The sequence below is a fragment of the Mesoplodon mirus genome (assembly GCF_964341445.2).
Source record: "Mesoplodon mirus genome assembly, chromosome: 3".
NCBI lineage: Eukaryota > Metazoa > Chordata > Mammalia > Artiodactyla > Ziphiidae > Mesoplodon > Mesoplodon mirus.
The window spans coordinates 113,000,667-113,025,301 of NC_138978.1; the positions used below are offsets into that span (position 1 = coordinate 113,000,667).

Genomic DNA, 24,635 nt, shown 5'->3' on the forward strand with positions numbered 1-24,635 from the left:
GATTTGCATTTCTCTAATGAGTAAAGATGTTGAGCATCCTTTCATGTGTTTGTTGGCAGTCTGTATATCTTCTTTGGAGAAATGTCTATTTAGGTCTTCTGCCCATTTTTGGATTGGGTTGTTTGTTGTTTTGTTATTGAGCTGCATGAGCTGTTTATAAATTTTGGGATTAATCCTTTGTCAGTTGCTTCATTTGCAAATATTTTCTCCCATTCTGAGGGTTGTCTTTTGGTCTTGTTTATGGTTTCCTTTGCTGTGCAAAAGCTTTGAAGTTTCATTAGGTCCCATGTGTTTATTTTTGTCTTTATTTCCATTTCTCTAGGAGGTGCGTCAAAAAGGATCTTGCTGTGATTTATGTCATAGAGTGTTCTGCCTATGTTTTCCTCTAAGAGTTTGATAGTTTCTGGCCTTACATTTAGGTCTTTAATCCATTTTGAGCTTATTTTTGTGTATGGTGTTAGGGAGTGATCTAATCTCATACTTTTACATGTCCCTGTCCAGTTTTCCCAGCACGACTTATTGAAGAGACTGTCCTTTCTCCACTGTACATTCCTGCCTCGTTTATCAAAGATAAGGTGACCATATGTCCGTGGGTTTATCTCTGGGCTTTCTATCCTGTTCCATTGATCTATCTCTCTGTTTTTGTGCCAGTACCATACTGTCTTGATTACTGTAGCTTTGTAGTATAGTCTGAAGTGAGGGAGCCTGATTCCTCCAGCTCCATTTTTCGTTCTCAAGATTGCTTTTGCTATTCGGGGTCTTTTGTGTTTCCATACAAATTGTGAAATTTTTTGTTCTAGTTCTGTGAAAAATGCCAGTGGTAGTTTGATAGGGATTGCATTGAATCTGTAGATTGCTTTGGGTAGTAGAGTCATTTTCACAATGTTAATTCTTCCAATCCAAGAACATGGTACATCTCTCCATCTATTTGTATCATCTTTAATTTCTTTCATCAGTGTCTTATAATTTTCTGCATACAGGTATTTTGTCTCCTTAGGTAGGTTTATTCCTAGATATTTTATTCTTTTTGTTGCAATGGTAAATGGGAGTGTTTCCTTGATTTCACTTTCAGATTTTTCATCATTAGTGTATAGGAATGCCAGAGATTTCTGTGCATTAATTTTGTATCCTGCAACTTTACCAAATTCATTGATTAGTTCTAGTAGTTTTCTGGTAGCATCTTTAGGATTCTCTATGTATAGTATCATGTCATCTGCAAACAGTGACAGCTTTACTTCTTCTTTTCCGATTTGGATTCCTTTTATTTTCTTTTCTTCTCTAATTGCTGTGGCTAAAACTTCCAAAACTATGTTGAATAAGAGTGGTGAGAGTGGGCAGCCTTGTCTTGTTCCTGATCTTAGTGGAAATGGTTTCAGTTTTTCACCATTGAGGACAATGTTGGCTGTGGGTTTGTCATATATGGCCTTTATTATGTTGAGGAAAGTTCCCTCTATGCCTACTTTCTGCAGGGTTTTTATCATAAATGGGTGTTGAATTTTGTCGAAAGCTTTCTCTGCATCTATTGAGATGATCATATGGTTTTTCTCCTTCAACTTGTTAATATGGTGTATCACATTGATTGATTTGCGTATATTGAAGAATCCTTGCATTCCTGGAATAAACCCCACTTCATCATGGTGTATGATCCTTTTAATGTGCTGTTGGATTCTGTTTGCTAGTATTTTGTTGAGGATTTTTGCATCTATGTTCATCAGTGATATTGGCCTGTAGTTTTCTTTCTTTGTGACATCCTTGTCTGGTTTTGGTATCAAGGTGATGGTGGCCTCGTAGAATGAGTTTGGGAGTGTTCCTCCCTCTGCTATATTTTGGAAGAGTTTGGGAAGAATAGGTGTTAGCTCTTCTCTAAATGCTTGATAGAATTCGCCTGTGAAGCCATCTGGTCCTGGGCTTTTGTTTGTTGGAAGATTTTTTATCATAGTTTCAATTTCAGTGCTTGTGATTGGTCTGTTCATATTTTCTGTTTCTTCCTGATTCAGTCTTGGCAGGTTGTGCATTTCTAAGAATTTGTCCATTTCTTCCAGGTTGTCCATTTTATTGGCATAGAGTTGCTTGTAGTAATCTCTCATGATCTTTTGTATTTCTGCAGTGTCAGTTGTTACTTCTCCTTTTTCATTTCTAATTCTATTGATTTGAGTCTTCTCCCTTTTTTTGTTGATGAGTCTGGCTAATGGTTTATCAATTTTGTTTATCTTCTCAAAGAACCAGCTTTTAGTTTTATTGATCTTTGCTATAGTTTCCTTCATTTCTTTTTCATTTATTTCTGATATGATTTTTATGATAACTTTCCTTCTGCTAACTTTGGGATGTTTTTGTTCTTCTTTCTCTAATTGCTTTAGGTGCAAGGTTAGATTGTTTATTCGAGATGTTTCCTGTTTCTTAAGGTGGGATTGTATTGCTATAAACTTCCCCCTTAGAACTGCTTTTGCTGCATCCCATAGGTTTTGGGTCATCGTGTCTCCATTGTCATTTGTTTCTAGGTATTTTTTAATTTCCTCTTTGATTTCTTCAGTGATCACTTCGTTATTAAGTAGTCCATTGTTTAGCCTCCATGTGTTTTTAATTTTTACAGATCTTTTCCTGTAATTGATATCTAGTCTCATAGCATTGTGGTCAGAAAAGATACTTGATACAATTTCAGTTTTCTTAAATTTACCAAGGCTTGATTTGTGACCCAAGATATGATCTATCCTGGAGAATGTTCCATGAGCACTTGAGAAAAATGTGTATTCTGTTGTTTTTGGATGGAATGTCCTATAACTATCAGTTAAGTCCATCTTGTTTAAGGTATCATTTAAAGCTTGTGTTTCCTTACTTATTTTCATTTTCGATGATCTGTCCATTGGTGAAAGTGGGGTGTTGCAGTCCCCTACTATGTTTGTGTTACTGTCGATTTCTCCTTTTATGGCTGTTAGTATTTGCCTTATGTATTGAGGTGCTCCTATGTTGGGTGCATAAATATTTACAATTGTTATATCTTTTTCTTGGATCGATCCCCTGATCATTATGTAGTGTCCTTCTTTGTCTTTTCTAGTAGTCTTTATTTTAAAGTCTATTTTGTCTGATATGAGAATTGCTACTCCAGCTTTCTTTTGGTTTCCATTTGCATGGAATATCTTTTTCCATCCCCTTACTTTCAGTCTGTATGTGTCTCTAGGTCTGAAGTGGGTCTCTTGTAGACAGCATATATATGGGTCTTGTTTTTGTATCCATTCAGCCACTCTGTGTCTTTTGGTGGGAGCATTTAGTCCATTTACATTTAAGGTAATTATCGATATGTATGTTCCTATTCCCATTTTCTTAATTGTTTTGGGTTCGTTATTGTAGGTCTTTTCCTTCTGTTGTGTTTCTTGTCTAGAGAAGTTCCTTTAGCATTTGTTGTAAAGCTGGTTTGGTGGTGCTGAACTCTCTCAGCTTTTGCTTGTCTGTAAACGTTTTAATTTCTCCATCAAATCTGAATGAGATCCTTGCTGGGTAGAGTAATCTTGGTTGCAGGTTTTTCTCCTTCATCACTTTAATTATGTCCTGCCACTCCCTTCTGGCTTGTAGAGTTTCTGCTGAGAGATCAGCTGTTATCCTGATGGGGATTCCCTTGTGTGTTATTTGTTGTTTTTGCCTTGCTGCTTTTCATATGATTTCTTTGTGTTTAATTTTTGACAGTTTGATTAATATGTGTCTTGGTGTATTTCTCCTTGGATTTATTCTGTATGGGACTCTCTGTGCCTCCTAGACTTGATTAACTATTTCCTTTCCCATATTAGGGAAGTTTTCAACTATAATCTCTTCAAATATTTTCTCAGTCCCTTTCTTTTTCTCGTCTTCTTCTGGAAGCCCTATAATTAGAATGTTGGTGCGTTTAATGTTGTCCCAGAGGTCTCTGAGACTGTCCTCTGTTCTTTTCATTCTTTTTTCTTTATTTTGCTCTGCATCACTTATTTCCACTATTTTATCTTCCACCTCACTTATCCGTTCTTCTGCCTCAGTTATTCTGCTATTGATTCCATCTAGAGTATTTTTTATTTCATTTATTGTGTTTTTAATCGATGCTTGATTCATCTTTAGTTCTTCTAGGTCCTTGTTAACTGTTTCTTGCATTTTGTCTATTCTATTTCCAAGATTTTGAATCTTGGAAATAGAATCTTGGATCATCTTTACTATCATTATTCTGAATTCTTTTTCAGGTAGACTGCCTATTACCTCTTCATTTGTTAGGTCTGGTGGGTTTTTATCTTGCTCCTTCTCCTGCTGTGTGTTTTTCTGTCTTCTCATTTTGCTTATGTTACTGTGTTTGGGGTCTCCTTTATGCAGGCTGCAGGTTTGTAGTTCCCGTTGTTTTTGGTGTCTGTCCCCAGTGGCTAAGGTTGGTTTAGTGGGTTGTGTAGGCTTCTTGGTGGAGGGGACTAGTGCCTGTGTTCTGGTGGATGAGGCTGGATCTTGTCTTTCTGGTGGGCAGGTCCACGTCTGGTGGTGTGTTTTGGGGTGTCTGCGGACTTTTTATGATTTTAGGCCACCTCTCTGCTAATGGGTGGCGTTGTGTTCCTGTCTTGCTAGTTGTTTGGCATAGGGTGTCCAGCACTGTAGCTTGCTGGTCGTTGAGTGAAACTGGGTGCTGGTGTTGAGATGGAGATCTCTGGAAGATTTTCGCCATTTGATATTATGTGGAGCTGGGACGTCTCTTGTGGACCAGTGTCCTGAAGTTGGCTCTCCCACCTCAGAGGCACAGCACTGACTCCTGGCTCCTCAATTTGGGATGATTTGTTGTCTATTCATGTATTCCACAGATGCAGGGTACATCAAGTTGATTGTGGAGCTTTAATCCGCTGCTTCTGAGGCTGCTGGGAGAGGTTTCCCTTTCTCTTCTTTGTTCTCACAGCTCCTGGGTCTCAGCTTTGGATTTGGCCCCGCCTCTGCATGTAGGTTGCCGGAGGGCGTCTGTTCTTCGCTCAGACAGGACAGGGTTAAAGGAGCAGCCTCTTCGGGGACTCTGGCTAACTCAGGCCGGGCAGGAGGGAGGGGCACGGAGTGCGGGGCGAACCTGCAGCGGCAGAGGCCGGCGTGACGTTGCACCAGCCCGAGGCGCGCCGTGCGTTCTCCCAGGGAAGCCGCCCCTGGATCCCGGGACCCCGGCAGTGGCGGGCTGCACAGGCTCCCGGAGGGGTGGTGTGGACAGTGACCTGCGCTCGCACACAGGCTTCTTGGCGGCGGTGGCAGCAGCAGCCCCATCGTCCCACGCCCGTCTCTGGGCTCCGCGCTTTCAGCCGCGATCTGCGCCCGTCTGTGGGGCTCCTTTAAGCAGCGCTCTTAATCCCCTCTCCTCGCGCACCAGGAAACCAAGAGGGAAGAAAAAGTCTCTTGCCTCTTCGGCAGCTTCAGAGTCCTCCCAGACTCCCTCCTGGCTAGCTGTGGCACATTAGCCCCCTTCAGGCTGAGTTCTCGCCGCCAGCCCCAGTCCTCTCCCCGCACTCTGACTGAAGCCCGAGCCCCAGCTTCCAGCGCCGCCCACCCCGGCGGGCGAGCAGACAAGCCTCCCGGGCTGGTGAGCGCCGCTCGGCACCGATCCTCTGTGCGGGAATCTCTCTGCCTTGCCCTACCCAGGTACGTGGGGAGTTTCTTGCCTTTTGGGAGGTCTGGGGTCTTCTGCCAGCATTCAGTAGGTGTTCTGTAGGAGTTGTTCCACATGTGTCTCCTTTGTTATTGATTGACAATAGGTGCATAGGTTTATATCTGGGATTTCTATCCTGTTCCATTGATCTATAAGTCTGTGTTTGTGCCAGTACCATACTGTTTTGATTACTGTAGGTTTGTATTATAGTCTCAAGTCAGGGAGCTTGATTCCTCCAGCTTTATTTTTCTTTCTCAAGATTGCTTTGGCTATTTGGGGTGTTTTGTGTTTCCATACAAATTTTAAGACTTTTTGTTCTAGATCTGCAAAAAATTCCATTGGTAATTTGATAGAGATTGCATTGAATGTGTAGATTGCCTTGGGTAGTGTAGTCATTTTGACAATATTTATTCTTCCAATCCAAGAACATGGTATATCTTTTGATCTGTTTGTGTCATCTTTGATTTCTTTCATCAGCATCATAGATTTCAGAGTACAGGTCTTTTGCCTCCTTAGGTAGGTTTATACCTAGGTATTTTATCCTTTTTGATGTGATGGTAAATGGGAGTGTTACCTTAATTTCTCTTTCTGATCTTTTGTTGTTAGTGTACAGAAACACAAGAGATTTCTGTGTATTAATTTTGTATCCTGCAACTTTACCAAATACATTGATGAGCTCTAGGAGTTTTCTGGTAGCATCTTTAGGATTCTCTATGTGTAGAATCATGTCATCTGCAAAAAGTGACAGTTTTTCTTTTTCTTTTCCAATTTGACTTCCTTTTATGTCTTTTTTCTGATTGCCATGGTTAGGACTTCCAAAACTATATTGACCAAAAGTGGCGAGAGTGGACATCCTTGTCTTGCTCCTGATTTTAGAGGAAATGGTTTCAGCTTCACACCATTGAGTATAATGTTAGCTGTGGGTTTGTCATATATGGCCTTTGTTATGTTGAGGTAAGTTCCCTCCGTGCCCACTTTCTGGAGAGTTTTTTATCATAAATGGGTGTTGGATTTTGTCAAAAGCCTTTTCTGCCTCTATTGAGATGATCATATGGTGTTTATTCTTCAATCTGTTAATGTGGTTTATCACACCAATTGATTCACGGATATTGAAAAATCCTTGCAGCCCTGGGTTAAATCCCACTTGATTATGGTGTATGATCCTTTTAATGTTTTGTTGGATTCAGTTTGCTAGTATTTTTTTGAGGATTTTTGTGTCTATGTTCATCAGTGATACTGGCCTGTAATTTTTTTTGTATGTGGTACCTTTGTCTGGTTTTGGTATCAGGGTGGTGGTGGCCTCATAGAATGAGTTTGGGAGTGTTCCTTCCTCTGCAATATTTTGCAATAGTTTCAGAAGGATAGGTGTTAACTCTTCTCTAAAGGTTTGATAGAATTTGCCTCTGAAGCCATCTGGTCCTGGACTTTTGTTTGTTGGAAGTGTTTTAATCAGTTTCAATTTCAGTGCTTGTGATTGGTCTCTTCATATTTTCTATTTCTTTCTGGTTCAGTTTTGGGAGATTGTACCTTTCTAAGAATTTGTCCATTTCTTCTAGGTTGTCCATTTTATTGGCATATAGTTGCTTGTAGTAGTCTCTTATGATCCTTTTTATATCTGTGGTGTCCATTGTAACTTCTTCCTTTTCATTTCTAATTTTATTGATTTGAGCCTTCTCCTTTTTCTTCTTGTTGAGTCTGGCTAAAGGTTTATAAATATTGTTTATCTTTTCAAATAACCAGCTTTTGGTTTAATTGATCTTTTCTATTGTTTTCTTTGTCTCTACTTCATTTATTCCTGCTCTGATCTTTATGATTTACTTCCTTCTGCTATCTTTGGGTTTTGTTTGATCTTCTTTCTCTGGTTGCTTTAGGTGTAAGGTTAGATCATTTATTTGATATTTTTCTTATTTCCTGAGGTAAGATTGTACTGCTGTAAACTTCCCTCTTAGAACTGCTTTTGCTGCATCCCATAGGTTTTCGATCATCATGTTTTCGTTTTCATTTGTTTCTAGGTATATTTTTTAACTTCCTCTTTGATTTCTTCAATGATCCATTGGTTGTTTAGAAGCATATTATTTTGCCTCCACGTTTGTGTTTTTTTAGTTTATTTTTTTCTTGTAGTTGATTTCTAATATCATAGTGTTGTGATTGGAAAAGATGCTTGATATGAGTTCATTTTTCTTAAATTTATCAAGGCATGCTTTCTGGCTCAGCGTATGGTCAATCCTGGAGAATGTTGCATGTGCAATTGAGAAGAATGTGTATTCTGCTGCTTTTAGATGGAATGCTCTATAAATATCAATTCCATTTGGTCTAGTGTGTCATTGAAGGCCTATGTTTCCTTATTGATTTTGTCTGGATGATCTGTCCATTGATGTAAGTGGGGTGTTAAAGTCCCCCACTATTGTGTTACTGTTGATTTTTCCTTTTATGGCTGTTAGCATTTGCCCTATATATTAAGGTGCTCCTATGTAGGGTGCATATATATGTACAATTGTTATATCTTCTTGGGTTGATCTTTTGGTCATTATGCAGTGTCCTTCTTTTAGTTTTTGTTTTAAAGTCTATTTTGTCTGATATGAGCATTGCTACTCCAACTTTCTTTTGATTCCATTTGCATGGAATATCTTTTTCCATCCCCTCACTTTTAGTCAGTATATGTCCCTAGATCTGAAGTGGGCCTCTTGTAGACAGCATATATATGGGTCTTGTTTTTGTATCCATTCAGCCAGTCTATGTCTTTTGGTTGGAGTATTTAATCCATTTACATTTAAGGTAATTACTGATATGTATGTTCTTATTGCGGTTTTGTTAATTGTTTTGGATTTGTTTTTGCAGGTCTTTTTTCTTCCCTTCCTCTTTTGTTCTCATCTCTTGTGATTTGATGATTATCTTTAGTGTTGTGTTTGGATTGATTTTGTGTGTGTGTGCATGTATCAATTGTAGATTTGTGGTTTGCGGTTACCATGAGATTTTGAGATAGCAGTCTCTCTCTCTATATATATATATATATACACAAGATTTTTAAAAGTTTTAAGTTGCTAGTCTCTTACTTTCAAATGCATTTCCAATATCCTGCATCTGTACTCTCTTCTTCTCACAATTGCTGGTTTTGATATCACATTAGAGTGTGGATGATTTCCTACCTTTACAGTATGTTTGCCTTACCAGTGAGCTTTCCCATTCATAATTTTCTTGTTTCTCATTTTGGCCTTTTCTTTTTGGCCTAGAGAAATTCCTTTAGCATTTGTTGTAAAGCTGGGTTGGTGGTGCTGAATTCTCTTAGCCTTTGCTTGTCTGTAAAGCTTTTGATTTCTCCATCAAATCTGAATGAGAGCCTTGCTGGGTATTCTTGGTTGTACGTTTTCCCCTTTCATCATTTTAAATATATTGTGCCACTCCATTCTGTCCTGCAGAGTTTCTGCTCAAAAATCAGCTGATAACCTTATGGTGATTCCCTTGTATGTTATTTGTTGCTCTTCCCTTGTTGTTTTTAATATTTTTCCTTTGTCTTTAATTTTTGTCAGTTTGATTAATATGTGTCTTGGCATGTTCCTCCTTGAGTTTATCCTCTATGGGACTCTCTGCTCTTCCTGGACTTGGCTGACTGTTTTCTTTCTCATGTTAGGGAATTTTCAGATATTACCTCTTCAAGTATTTTCTCAGTCCCTTTCTCTCTCTCTCTTTTCCTTCTGGTACCCCTATAATGTGAATGTTGGTGCATTTAATGTTGTCCCAGAGGTCTCTTAAGGTGTCCTCATTTCTTTTCATTCATTTTTCTTTATCCTGTTCCAAAGCAGTGATTTCCACCATTCTGTCTTCCAGCTCACTTATCTGTTCTTCTGCTTCATTTATTCTGCTATTGATTCCTTCTAGTGTATTTTTCATTTCAGTTATTGTATTGTTCAACTCTGTTTTTTTGTTCTTTAGTTCTTCTAGATCTTTGTTAAACATTTCTATCTTCTCAATCTGTGCCTGCATTCTTTTTCTGTGATTTTGAATCATCTTTACTATCATTACTCTGAATTCTTTTTCAGGTAGATTGCCTGTCTCCACTTCACTTAGTTGTTCCTCTGGGGTTTTATCTTGTTCCTTCGTGTGGAACATATTTCTCTGCTTTCTCATTTTGTCTAACTTTCTGTGTTTGTCATCTCCTTTCCACAGGCTGCAGGATTGTAGCTCTTCTTGCTTCTAATGTCTGCCCCCTGGTGGGTGAGGTTGGTCCAGGGGCTTGTGCAGGCTTCCTGGTGGGAGTGACTGGTGCCTGCCCACTTTTGGGTGGAGTTGGGTCTTGTCCATCTGATGGGCAGGGCCAAGTCATGGGGTATGTTTAAAGGCAGCAGTGGACTCTGGATGACTTTATGCAGCCTGTCTGCTGATGGGTGGTGCTGTGTCCCCACCCTCTTAGTTGTTTGGCCTGAGGCATCCCAGCATTGTAGCCTGCAGGCTGTTGGGCAGGGCCAGGTCTCAGTGCCAAAATGGCGACCTCTAGGAGAGCTCATGCTGTTGAATATTCCCTGGGGCCTCCACCACCAGTGTTCTTGTCCCCACAGTGAGCCACAGCTGACTCCTGTCACCTCAGGAGACCCTCCAAGACCTGCAGGTAGGTCTGGCCCAGGCACCTATGCAGTCATTGCTTTGCCCTGGGTCCCAGTGCTCATGAAACCATTTTGCACTCTCTAAGACTGGAATCTCTGTTTCTCACAGTCCTGTGGAGATCCTACACTCAAGCCCCACTGGCCTTCAAAACCACATGCTCTGGTAGCTCCTCCTCCCTATTACAGTACCCCAGGCTGGGGAGCCTGACATGGGGCTCAGAACTCTCACTCCTGTGGGAGGACCTCTGCAATATAATTATTTTCCAGTCTGTGGAAGCGGGTATGGGATTTGATTATATCATGAAAGCACCCCTCCTACTATCTCGTTGTGGCTTCCTCTTTGTCTTTGGATGCAGAATATCTTTTTGGTAGGTTCCAGTGGTTTTTGTTGATGGTTGTTCAGCAGTTAGTTGTGATTTTGGTGTTTTCATGAGAGGAGGTGAGCTCAAGTCCTTCTACTCTGCCATCTTGTCCTGCACTCCTCTTAATTTATCCCATTTAGTGAGAATATTCATATAGCTCATTGCAGAAATATTAATGTGTTTGGTTAAGGCCTGTGGCTCTGATGCAACTGGGTGCATGTATTATATGGTATATGCATCCTATAGCCTTGCTAAAAACCAAAACAAATTCTATCTTTTTAACTACATTTGGCTTCAACATTTTTAGATGAGCAATTGTGGCCTTGTAGAATACTTCTTAGATCTCTTCTTCCCCCAGTACATAGAAACAGGCTATGAGTGGTGAGTGGAGGTAAAAAAAACTAGAAGAAATTGAGAAGTCCAATTAGTTATGATCCCTGGTCTGTGGTACCCCACTCCCATTCTTACATGCTGCCGAAAGCCCTGATGCCTTCCTCTTCCTCTCCCTTTGATTCCTGAATGTGGAGGTCATCACATCTCCTTCTCCCTCAGCCCCTCCCCTTCTATAGTTCAGTATTGATCTCCTGCCCTGGAAGAGCCTGCTGTCTAGCCTGCAGGACTGATGTTAATAAGATGAAATAATAGCCTTGACTTATCTGCCAATCAAATGCCCTCTAGATGGACGAGGGTCATTTGAGCCTCCAAGGAAACTCCATGCTGGAGTGTATGCCATCTCAGTGTGCACCAGGCCCTGCACAGGAAAAGTGACATATCCATCATAGGTGTGTTCCTGGGACCCTGAAATTACAGTGGGGTCCTTGGCAGAAAGGAATGTCAGAGGAGTGTTCTGACAAATGCTTGGAAATACTTGGTTCAGTGCCACCAGACCCTCCGTCCTCTACTTTCAGCTTACACCTGGGATGCCTGTCACCAAGTCCCTTTGAGCAGTGACTTGAGCCACCTGGTGGCAGAGATCCGAGCTTTGAGAGGGCAGCTGGAGCAGAGCATTCAGGTGAACAACTGTCTGCAACTACAGCTTGAGCAGCAGTTGGATCGTGGTGCCAGCAAAACCAGCCTCAGCCCCTCCTCTGTTAACCAGAAATTCCCCACCAACACTGACCCTGGAAACAAGCAGCTGCTCTTCCAAGGTAGGAAGGAAAAGGGAATCAGGAAGCCCTCAGCCAGTGGGGAGGTCCCCAGGATGTCTATGGTGGACGGGACAATCTCGCCTCTTCCACGCTCCTTAAGGTCAGGGTGAAATCGAAGATGCTTCAGTACAGTGCCTTGAGAGCATGGGATTTAGGGTCAGATCTGGCTCCAGATTCTGACTTTGACACTTATATGTGGTTTGCCTTGTGTTTAAACTCCTCAGGTATTTAAGCCTTAGTTTCCTCATCTTTAACATGAGGATAATAATAATATACACTGTGCATAGTTAAATGGAGCATTAAGTGAAATAATTTACAAGTGCCTGATGCAATAAGTGCTCAACAGTTAACAGCTGTATGTATTAATGCCTATTCTTTATATTTGCAGAGTGCTTTAAAATATACCATGTTTTCAAATAAATTTTCAAATAATTTCATCAGAGCTAGGGCAGATTTTACTATCTCTGTATTTTACATGAGAAAATGTAGGCACTGAGACAATTAACTGACATGCTAAGGTTTACAGGAGTTAAGAGGCCAATCCAAGATTCGAAGCAGAAGTTTTGATCTGCTCTCTGTGTTCCTCCCACCTCACTATGCTCTGTCTCGGTGTTGCTTCTCTTTCCTCTCATGCTTTGCTCTCTCAGAGCCTCCCCACAGCACCAGCCAGGACTCATCTGAACTGGCTCAGTCACTCCTCCTCATCATCATACAGCACAGAGTCCTGAGTTGGAAAGCAGGTTCTAAGCCACATTTGCCTGAGCAGGGTCATTTCTGTCTCTTCATGATATTTTCCAATTCCTCCCCTGGAGGAATTACTGCCTGGTCTCCAATAGGGCATCTCAAACTCACCAAGGCTTATGTCTCCTATTCTTCTTATACTACTACGTGCTTTCTAGTATGTCTCTTTCTTATACTACTACATATTTTCCAGCACTGACTCATGAGAATGGTGATTAGAGTGCTGAGTTTAATCACCCATAAATCCATTCGTTCTTTGATCAAATATTTTTAACTTATATACTACATATATTTATACATATCTATATTTAGTTAAAAAGCATTGTATTAGACACACTGCATACAATATTATATTCAAATCAGGGGTTAGAAAAATATATCTAATAATTTTTCAAACTAGAAGTTGCTTTCTTATGGAACAGTGTTCAATTACAGGAACATCTTGCTCCAAATTAAGTGGTTTGTTTGCCACTGGTTTTGACTGTGGTACATGGGTGATGGTTACATAAGAGGAGAGTCATGTTGCCTTAGATATCCAGTAGTGAAGATAGGCTGTGCATGTGTTTCGGGAGCAGTATATTCCAGGGTTCCTAAAGTTGTGGTTTTGACTGTGGTACATGGGTGATGGTTACATAAGAGGAGAGTCATGTTGCCTTAGATATCCAGTAGTGAAGATAGGCTGTGCATGTGTTTCGGGAGCAGTATATTCCAGGGTTCCTAAAGTTGTGGTTATCTTTATTCCCTAGACTCAGCTGCCTCCCCTCCAGTTCGGGATGTGGGCATGAATTCTCCAATTCTGGTCTTCCCCAGCTCTTCTTCTGCTGCTCATGGCTCAGAGACCACAACCTTCAACAGGACAAATGGTAAATAGGGCAACTACAGGACTCAGGGTCTAATGATGGAAAATGACTAAAGCAAGTAACCTTTGGTTCTCTATATGCACATTATCTGAATTTAGAGATTTTTCCTGCATGTCCCATGGCCTTTAGCCCTACTCATTCCACCTCCTGTGGCTACCTTTTTTGTCATTATTCTTTCTCCTGTGGTTTTCCTATTGCTCTGGTATTTCTTCATTGCACTATAATCTCTTCCTTCTTGAAAGTGCTCTCTGTATCCAGATTAATTTCCTTGTCTGTGTCTTCTCAACTCCCAAATTTAAAATTTTTTAAATTTGTCCTGAATATTTCATTTGTCAATAAGGATAAAATTTGCCTCCTGGCAATTTTATCATTATGGGATGATGTAAGAAAGATTATAGAACCCAGAATATCTATGGACTTCACACTTGTACTTTCCAAGACTGTCATTCTTGTTTCTGGCCTCTTTCACTATTTGATGTCCATTTGGGATTGAACTGAGGATGATTATGAATAACAGTGGATTCTGTGTTATTGTGGTTTTATTCTTCAGAACTGGGTTTGGATGCTTCTCCAGTAATGAAGAACCCTCCCAAGCTGGAGGGTGATGCTACTGATGGCTCCTTTGCCAATAAGCATGGCCGCCATGTCATTGGCCACATTGATGACTACAGTGCCCTAAGACAGCAGATTGGGGAGGGCAGACTGCTGGTCAAGAAGATAGCGTCGCTCATGAGATCAACCTGCAACTTCCCTGGCCTTGAAGCTCCAGGCACAGAGGTAATCACGTTTTAACTCTTAGGTGCACCTTTTCCTTAGGCCCTTTCTTCTTCTGATTTTAGCTTCTTCTCCCTCTATTTTTTTTTCCTGCTCCACATCTCCCATCAGCTGAGGATACATCTTCCATTTATATCCAGCTAGGCCTTTTATCTTCATCTGTTAATTTCACTACAAGCTCTGCTCTGTTCCAGGTGTAGCTGACTTGCTATTTCCCCTCAGAACCACAGAAAAGCATGTGCAGCATTGCTGTCCTCATCAGTAGAGCACGTTAAGTGTCAACATACACACAATGCTGTACTGAGTACCCTTTGGTAGCTTATTATCTGCTAAAGTCATGCTGGCATATGACCATCTGTGGGCAGAATAAAATCACTTAATCAGCTGGCTGGAAAATGAGAATCTGCATCCATATGGGCCAAATATGTGGAAGGGGTGAGGAGGGTGGCAGCCATGGAATTTCTCTGCTCACACTGAGCAAGGGGGGAGAGCAAGCAGCAAGGCTTCTCAGAGCCCTTCCCCAGGGAGAGATCCAGGTACTAGCTGCTGTGCTGTCTGAGCTACTGGAGATGCACAGGCATGTAGGGACAGCCCTGCCCCCAGGGGCCCCCACAATAGAGAGGGATGCCCACACCTGAGTAAATAAATATAACCAGGGGCTCCAGGCACAAGTTTACAAGGGCTCTGGGTGTGAGGGCATGAACCCAGAATCGGCTGTTATCCCAGGCAAGGAAAGTAACAGGTTCATGGGGGGGGTGCCAACAGGGGACATGTAAGTTCTTGGGGGAGAACATGCCAGGTAAAGGGAGTGGCACCTCAGTCCTTCGAGCTACAAATGGTGCAGCCCATTTGAAGCATAAGGTGTGATTTACGGAAGGACAAGGAGGGGGCCAGTGCAAAAATAGGGACCTTAGACTCTGGAGCATGAAGCAGGACTAGAAGCTAAAGAGAGTGGGGAAAGCTGGAATCAAATGAATTCTTGCAAATCGAGAGGTCCCTGCTGAGGTCAGAGAAACTTGGCTTGCAGGTTAGAAAAGGGTTTCACAGGTTTAAACAGGCTTGTGTCTATGCCTCACCCACAAAGGAAGCTGAGGCCTATGCTCAGCAAAAAAAAAGTGATCTCTCAGCCCCGGGGATGCCCATGGCTACCTCCCCCTTTTCCCAGGTGATGGGCAGTGAAGGCATCCACGAGCTCAGGAACAGTGCCAACGCCCTTCACCACCGACTGGAGGAGTCGGCCTCCCTCCTCACCATGTTCTGGCGAGCAGCCTTGCCAAGTTCCCACAGCCCTGCACTGGACAGCAAAGCGGTAAGGATCCAGCATCCCCTACTGGTTCTGCCCCAAATATCCTTCTGCCTCCTTGGTCAGCAGATCCTGAAGATCAGGAGCCGAATGGGCAGCTGGGACAAAGGGGACCTGAGGGGGGCGTCCCTGGAGGGAGACTCCCCCGTGGTGGCTGCTTTCAGTGCAGCCCTGCCTCCATCCCCTCTCCTCGCAGCCCTGACCCCCAGGATAAGTAATCAAAGAGCAGAAGGAAAGGACATGGAGGAGGCAGAGACACGAGAGCCCTGGTAACCCCTACATGTTCCGTTTCTTTAACTTGCTGAAGTTTGGCTGAGCTGAAGTTCAGGACCATGTTAAAACATCAACATCTCCTTTCCCTTCTAGCCCACCCCCACCTCCCGGTCCAGGCAGGATCACAAAATATCACCAGGAGTCACCCAGTCTCTTGTAGCCACCCCCCAGGAATCCCAGAAAACCACTTACATCTGCGTCTCAGGGTCAGGCCTGGGGAGAGTCAGGCTCCCCCAGGTGCTCTCAGATCTCGGACTGCTTTCTGGTTGGTGACCTTGGATAGGCAGGTTTCAGGATCCCTCCCAGGGGTTCCAACTCCAGATTAAGATCACTGACACTTTAGGGGCCCCAATTATGTTAATTCCAAGGAGGGAGCATTTTGCCATCTTGTGGTTGGCAGATATATTTACAAACTTACTGTCTCAGGCCAGCCCCATCTCCCCAGGCATGATATCCAGGTGTAATATTCCTAACGACCAAGTCTTACTTGTGATGCCCAAGTGATATAACTATGTCAGCACGAAATCTGAGCTCTTGTTCACAGCTGGGAGTTTCAGTGTGGCCTGGAGTCAGGTACTCTGCAGCAACAGGAGTGTAGCCTGTGCCAATCTGCACGGGGGCTTCCAGGTCCTCAGTGTTCCCACCTCATGGCCCATCCTGAGCCATCACCTGCTGGAGGGATTGAGAGGCTTTAATGAGGGAAATCTGCTCCAAAAATATTTGAGAAGATTGTAGAATCCTATTGGGAGTTGTAAAGAGCCACCAAACACAGGGTGCTTTAGGCCTTCTGACCATTGACAGAGAGCCTGTTTCTCTTCCCAGGGAGAGTCCATGAAAAGGGAGCTTCTGGAACTGAGAACCAAACTATCCAAACAGGAGAGTCTCCTTCAGAGCACAGCTGAGCATCTGAAGACCGCCAACCAGCAGAAGGAGAGCATGGAACAGTTTATCTTCAGCCAGTGTGGGTGCCCCCAGCCAGGGAATGGGACAGGAAATGGGGGTCCTTCCAGGTCCGCTACCTGTGCTGTGAATGGACAGACACCAGAGAGGTTAGGGGACGGGGGAGACTGATGTGACATCTCTAAACCTCCTGTGCCATCAGTAATCGTGGAGGCAGAGGAGGGGACACGGGGTGGGGGGGCAGCAGGGGACCCCAAGCTGAGTGTCCAGAAAGACAAGCTTTAGAACAGAAACCCAACGCAAGCGTGGGCCCACTGGTCATTTCTGCCTTGGGGGCTGCTTTCTTCTTTCAGTGACCAGGACACACGATGTTTTGAAGAAGGCAAGGACGAATTTGGAGGTAAGGAAACTACTGCACCAGTCGGAGCCATAGAGCCCGCCCCAAACTTATCACCGTATGTTGTCAGAGTGTGCAGGTGATCCTTGACCTGCTCTGACCTTCCAGGAGGAGATGTCTGGTCCATCTGTGGGAGCTCAGGTCCTCATGAGCATCCCTCTAGATTCCACTCTAATCAGCTCTCCACCCCAATGAGCAACCTCCCTTGACCTCTTGGTTGACCCTTACTTTGTCATCATCTTCTCTCCTTACTCCAATTCTGTCTCCTTTATGCCGGGTCAGGAGTGGGGAGAAATGCAGTTCAGTTGATTCTCAAGGTCAGAGGACATATGTGGTCTGCCTCTGAAGGAGCTCTCAGTAAAGGGATCCTGAGGCCAGTCAGGTGTTCTGGGGTTTCCTATACCATTATATGAAAAAATAATGGAAAGATGCAACCTAATAAGTTGATTTCACTGCACACTATTGGGCTGAAAACAGCAATTTGATTTGGATATCTGTTTATCTTTAAGCAGCAACACAAAAGAAAACCCTTGGTCTTATTGATCTGAAAGAGAATTTGGTAATAAGTAAAAACTGAAACATAAAGGGCAAGATATTATCTCTATGGCAGACCTTCTCTACTTTTATTTAAAACACTAACACATTCTCTAGCAACCACTTTGATGAAAAACTTGAGGTCTTAGAAATGGCCTAAAAATCAAAAACTAAACCTTTTACCTTGGACTTTAAAGCTTTGCTATAAGCAATTAAGCAAATTCCTAGGAATGTTCCTAAATTGTAACCTAAGAGAATGTTGACCCCACAGTATGAAAATGGGTTGGGCCATAATTTAACTCTGTTTTGTTTGTTTGTTTGTTTTGCTAATTTCTTCTGTTTTTCTCTGATGATTCCTCTCTTTCCTGAGCCTTTTTAGAAGAACACTTACAAGATTGCCTCTGTAAAACCTTATTCCTGCCTCAGCAAAGGTAACCCAACAGCCTCTCATACCTGCTGGCTTCCCTAGTTTGGAAGTATCCTTCCCACTTGCCCTAGGCCACTGGAAAGGGCCCAAGGCCTGGGATCTAATCCCAGGCTTGTCACTAAGTGGCTATGTGGCTTTGGCTGGCCCCAGTCTCTGTGAGCCTGCTGACCCTCATCTGTAAGAGGGGACACTAGAGTTAGATGATCTCTGAGGTCCCTGCTGACCTGGCCCCTCCCCCCCCATCAAGTAAACAGAACATAAATTTAACAGGGGGACCTCCCTGCAAAATATCCTCTCCTTCCTAAAACAGGGTGTTTCTATATGTGCCTGTTTCATACTAAGCACTTCTTTTCCTGGGAGATCGCAAAAGCCATCCTTTTGCTCCAAAGTGAATTGGAGAGTGAACTGGCCCCTGAAGAGGGAGTGGTAGGATCCAGCCACCTGGTGTGCAGTGGCTTTGAGCAGAGATATGACCACAGGAGGTGGTGGGAAGCTTTTCCTCTAACCTGGTGGCCCCAGTTGCTCCTCCAGACCTCATCGCGTCCCCTCAGCTCATCCTCGTGACAGGAGCTCACCGTGCTCCTGGCTTCTGTCACCACTCAGCGCTCTCTCCAGCCTCAGTTAGCCACCAACAGTGCCTGATAATGGACTCTTACTTCGTTTGTGTTATTTTCATCTGCAGGTGAAATCCCTAAGGGCTCTGCCGTGCACTCCAGTCCTGTGACCCTTGCCTTCCAGGAGCCAAGCAAGAAGCGAAGCCACCAGAGATCCTTAAAACAGCAGGAAGGGTGGGCCTGCCCCCCTTCTTTGCAGCTCACAGTCTGCTGAGGAGGATCTGGGCCCCACTTCTCCACACCTGCTACAGGGTCTGGAAGGAGTTCGAGATGTGGCCTGATGGGGCAGGGCGAAAGGCAGAGGGCCTCTCCTGCAGTTGAGGAATAACCAGCCAACGTCCACAGGGCCCAGCACTAAGCAAAACAGGCATAGTTTGTAGAAGACCTTGTGACACTGCTTCTGAACGCCCCAGGGGCTTGGGAACCAGCAACAGCACATTTCTCGCCTCATCCTCCAAGGGTCAACTCAGGGGAAATAGGACCTGCTTCCTAGCAATGGAGCCCCACACTGGAGCTCCACAGCAGATCTAAAAGCACAGGACTGAGCAGCAGTGCCCTGCAGGACAGTGTTGGCAGACCTAACCTGGGCCAGCGAGCTGGGTCACAGTCAGGCTGGGGATTGGTCTACACTGCAGCACCTGAGTTATTTGAATCCACGTGGTGAGAGCAGTGATTCCCAGATGCCATCTCATGCTTAGCCTAGGCCCCCTATTTCTATTCTATTATGATCTCCAAAAAGTGTACTGACCTTACTCTAAATATGCTGTCCCATTTTGTCATCCCAACTTCTCTCTGGGAACTAGGGACTAATGGCCACACCAAGCCCATTGAAAGTCTTGTGTAAAGCAAATCAGTGATCATTTTTAAGTGACATGTGAGCAACCCCCAGTTGCTAAAGCCTAGTCTGTGTCTTCACAGTGCTTTAGAATGTGTGTGTGTATAAATGTATGATATATATTTATATATGTTGCTATAGTGATATGTTGAAGGCTAACATAACTGGTGGATAGGGTCAGTGGGAGGAAATGAAACAGTCTTTTTGGTGGCTATTAAAGCAAAACATGTATAAAGGAATAAAGTTTTCTTCACCTGCTTAGTTTCTAATTTCTATACCAGTCCTCAGGGTGAGTGTGTAAAAACAGGAAAGACAGACTGTCATTAAAAAGCTAACTGTCTGAAGCAAAATCAAAATGGCGGAGTAGGTGGATATGGAGCTCCTCTCCCCAACAGACATATCAAAAATACATCTACATATGGAGCACTTCTCCTTGAAAAGTGGCAGAACTCCTATAAACCAAAGCTGCAAGAAAGATCTACATGTAATTAATTGGGTAGGAAGGGGGAAAAAAAGAAGACCTGGGTCAGCTCCTGGGCCCCTTGGTGGGATCTTCAAGGAGTAGGTCCACAAGGGTAGACCCTTGCCCTGGGGAGTGAGCAGGTCGAGTCACAATATGGGCATCCCAGTCCTGGGGTCCTGCATGGAGTGGCCAGGCCCCCTTGCCTCTTGGGAAATCTGCTGAGACAGAAGGGTTGGAGAAGACTAGACTCTACTCACAAGCAGTGCCTGCTGGCTTGCTGACAATCAGGGCAGAGAGTGTTGCACTGAGAGCAGCCCCCTTGCTGTATTTCCCAGTCCAAAGGGGCCAATGCCCTGGCCCCACTCACTCCACACCACAACCTGGCACAAAATCTTGCCAGAGACTAGATCTAGTCATGCAGAGACAGACCAGGACATCTGGGGTGTGATCTAGGAGTAACGTCAGATGCCATAGTCAGCAAGGGCTCAGGGCAACAGGTGTAAATGCAGCAAACATTACTGTGTGTCCATGGTAGCACAACAAGAGTACGCAAGGGCCAAGCAATGAATCTTGAGCAGACAGGCCCTGGGAGAGGATATGATCTAGCTAGGCAGAAACAGCCCAGAGGGCCTGGGGTGTGGTCCAGTTGGGGCTGAAACGGCCATTGTGAGCATGCTCAGGAGTACACAGTGGTTTGTCTTCCAGCTCAGCACTAGATCTGGGGCAGAGAGGTCCTGGGTGAGGTCTGCCACAGAGGCAGCCCAGATCTCAGGTGGCAGCGTAGCCACCTCAGTCCCTGCAGCCACAACCCCCCAAACTCCAGGCCCAGCCCACTCCATGCCACAGTCTGACACTAGATCTGGGATAAACACAATGGGGACAATCTTGGGCTGCCTCTGAGTGGAGCTTTAGATGCCTACACAGGTGGAGCATAGGTCCTCTGTAACCACACAGGCCTCACTTTCTTCAGCACTCACCTCCTTTGGGGCAGGGCATGTACTCAAGGACAACAGAGGCTGATCAAACCCAACCCTCAAGGCTTCTACTCCAACTGGGGAGCACACCCTGCCCCTGACAGGGCCATGACATGGAGCAGAGAGGGACCCCCACCTCACATCCAGCACAGGCTCTAGATATTACACCACCATCCACACCCTGCTATCAAGGGGATAATGGCCAGCACACACTGAGAAAAGGCATGGCTGGCATTCATCCTGAAACTAGCACTCACACCAAAAATATTAGACTCATGGAAGCTACACAGGGACACTCCCAAATAAACACAGCCATTCAAGATCACAGTAGATAACTGTTTCTCCTAAAATCATAGAGACAGACATATTTAAGTAAAATGAAAAGAAAGAGGATCTACTCCCAATTAAAAGAGCAAGAGAATTCTCCTGAAAGAACAAATAATGAAACAGACCTCACCAGTCTACTAGACCTGGAGTTCAAAAAGGAGGTAATAAACTCAACATAAGAAAAGCTATTTATGATGAACGCACAGCCAATATAATAGTCAATGGTGAAAAGCTAAAAGCCTTCCCACTAAAATCTGGAACAAGACAAGGATGCCCACTAACCTCTTCTATTCAACATAGTATTAGAAGCCCTAGCCACAGCAATCAGACAAGAAAAAGAAATAAAAGGTATTCAAATTGGAAGGGAAGATGTAAAATTGTCATTATATGCAGATGATATGATGCTATATATAGAAAACCCTAAAGATGCCACACAAAAACTACTAGAACTGATAAACATATTCAGCAAGTTAGCAAGATACAAGATTAACATACAGAAATTGGTTGCATTTCTTTACACCAACAATGAAATATCAGAAAGGGAATACATAAAAAACTATACCTTGGGTTTCCCTGGTGGCGCAGTGGTTGAGTCTGCCTGCCAATGCAGGGGACACGGGTTTGTGCCCTGGTCCAGGAAGATCCCACGTGCCATGGAGCACCTGGGCCCGTGAGCCATGGCCACTGAGCCTGCGCATCCAGAGCCTGTACTCTGCAACAGAAGAGGCCACAGCAGTGAGAGGCCCGCATACCACACAAAAAAAAACTATACCTTTTAAAATCACAACCCAAAAAACAAACTACTTAGGAATAAACCTCACCAAGGAGGTGAAAGACGTCTACTCTGAGAACTATAAAACATTAATAAAGTAAATTGAAGATGATTCAAAGAAATGGAAAGATATCCCATGCTCTCTGATTGGAAGGATTAATATTGTTAAAATGGCCATACTACCCAAGCAATCTACAGATTTAATGTGATCCCTATCAAATTACCTATGACATTTTCCACATAATTATGACAAATAATCCTAACATTTATATGGAACCACAAAAGACCCAGAATTGCCAAAGCAACTCCGAGAAAAAAGAACAAAGCTGGAAGCATAACCCTCCCAACCTTCAGACAATACTACAAACCGACAGTAATCAAAACTGCATGGTATTGGCACAAAAACAGACACATGGATCAATGGAACAAAATAGAGAGCCCAGAAATAAACCCACACACCCATGGTCAATTAATCTTTGACAAAGGAGGCAGGAATATACAATGGGAAAAAGACAGTCTCTTCAGCAAGTGGTGCTGGGAAAGTTGGACAGCTGCATGTAAATCAATGAAGTTAGAACACATCCTCTCACCATACACAAAAATAAACTCAAAATGCCTTAAAGATTTAAACATAAGACATAACACCATAACACTCCTAGAATAGAACATAGGCAAAACATCCTCTGACATAAATCGTATCAATGTTTTCTTAGGTCAGTCTCCCAATAGAACTAAAAACAAAAATAAACAAATGGGACCTAATCAAACTTACAAGCTTTTGCACAGCAAAGGAAACCATATACAAAATGAAAGGACAACCTACAGAATGGGAGAAAATATTTGCAAACAATTCAACTGACATGGGCTTAATTTCCAAAATATACAAACAGCTCCTATAATTCAATAATGAAAAAACAAATAATCCAATCAAAAAACGGGCATAAGACCTTAATAGACATTTCTCCTAAGAATACATACAGATGGCCAATAAGCACATGAAAAAATACTCAACATTGCTGATTATTAGAGAAATGCAAATCAAAACTACAGTGTGGTACCACTTCACACCAATCAGAATGGCCATCATTAAAAAGTCTACCAATTACAAATGCTGGAGAGGGTGTGGAGAAAAGGGAACTCTCTTATATTGTTGGTGGAAATGTAAGTTGGTGCAGCCACTATGGAGAACAGTATGGAGGTTCCTTAGAAAACTAAAAATAGGATTACCATATGATCCAGCAATTCCACTCCTGGGCATATATCTGGACAAACTACAACTCAAAAAGATACAGCCACCCCTATGTTCATAGCAGCACTATTCTCAATAGCCAAGATATGGAAACAACCTAAATGTCCATCAACAGATAAATGGATAAAGAAGATGTGATGTACACACACACACACACACACACACACACACACACACACACACTGGAATACTACTTAGCCATAAAAAAGAACAAAATAATGTCATTTGCAGCAACATGGATGCAACTAGAGATGATCATGCTAAGTGAAGTAAGTCAGGAAGAGAAAGACCAATACCATATGATACCACTTATATGTGGAATCTAAAATATGACACAAGTGAACCTATCTATGGGGCAGACTGATGGACATAGAGAACAGACTGGTGGTTGCCAAGGGAGAGGCGGTTGGTGGAGGTATGGAGTGGAAGGTTGAGGTTAGAGATGTAAGCTTTTACATGTAGAATGGATAAACAACAAAGTCCTACTGTATAGCCCAGAGGACTACATTCAATATCCTATTATAAACCATAATGGAAAAGAATATATAAAAAAGAATGTATATCTATGTATAACAATCACTTTTCTGTACAGCAGTAATTAACACAACATTGTAAATCAACTATACGTCAATAAAAAAGGAGGCAATAAAAATGCTAACTGAATTAAAAATTATCAACAGAAATGCAGGTCACTGTAACAAGGATCTAGAAACTATAAAGATAAACTAATCAAAAATAGACAATTCAGTTGCCAAGATAAAAATCCAATCTAGAAGCAGTGAATAGCAGACTAAATGACACAGAAGAATGAATAAGTGATCTGGAAGATAGAATAATAGAAATCAACCAATCAGAAGAGGTGACAGAAAGACAAATGAAAAAAAAGAAGTGAAGGCAACATACATGATCTATGGGACAATAGGAAATGTGCCAACCTTCACATAATAGGGATTCCAGAAGGAGGAGAAAGAGAAAAGGGGATTGAAAATGTATTTGAAGAAATTATGGCTTAAAATTTTCCAAACCTAAGAAGGAAACAGAAATCCAGATACAGAAAGTACTGAGGATCCCAAACAAGATGAACCCAAACAGATTCACATCAAGACATATCATACTTAAAATGGCAAAAGTTAAAGAGAGGATTCTAAATGCAGCAAGAGAAAAACAAAGAGTCAGTTACAAGGGAACCTCCATAAGGCTGTCAGATGATTTCTCTATAGAAACTTTGCAGGCCAGAGGGAGTGGCATAATATATTCAAAGTCCAGAAAGGGAAAAACCTTCAACCTAGGATACTATACCCAGCAAAATTATCATTTAGTATAGACGGAGAGATAAAGAGTTTCTCAGGCAAGTAAAAACTAAAAGAATTCAGCAATACTGAACCTACCCCAAAAGGAATACTGAAGGGTCTTCTCTAAATAGAAAAGAAGCAAGAATCTATAGAAAAGGAAAATCACAATAGG

General features: G+C 42.8%; 1 protein-coding gene across 20 annotated transcripts in view; it reads left to right on the forward strand.

The window, feature by feature from the left end:
- Positions 1–19,655, forward strand: part of PDE4DIP (phosphodiesterase 4D interacting protein) — a gene marked incomplete at both ends in the record, with an annotated part of 223,864 nt that extends 204,209 nt beyond the window's left edge. For 10 of the 20 annotated variants that reach the window (XM_082614148.1, XM_082614149.1, XM_082614150.1 and 7 more), the window contains 7 exons: positions 11,489–11,728; positions 13,216–13,332; positions 13,880–14,106; positions 15,269–15,412; positions 16,502–16,640; positions 16,933–16,979; positions 18,620–18,774. In XM_082614148.1, the coding sequence (XP_082470274.1) occupies positions 11,489–11,728; positions 13,216–13,332; positions 13,880–14,106; positions 15,269–15,412; positions 16,502–16,640; positions 16,933–16,979; positions 18,620–18,661 (956 nt within the window). Of the gene's footprint in view, positions 1–11,488; positions 11,729–13,215; positions 13,333–13,879; positions 14,107–15,268; positions 15,413–16,501; positions 16,641–16,932; positions 16,980–17,889; positions 17,942–18,619 lie in introns of all 20 variants that reach the window. The other 10 variants (XM_082614130.1, XM_082614131.1, XM_082614132.1 and 7 more) reach the window with 4 other exon arrangements.
- Between the last annotated feature and the right edge of the window lie 4,980 nt (positions 19,656–24,635).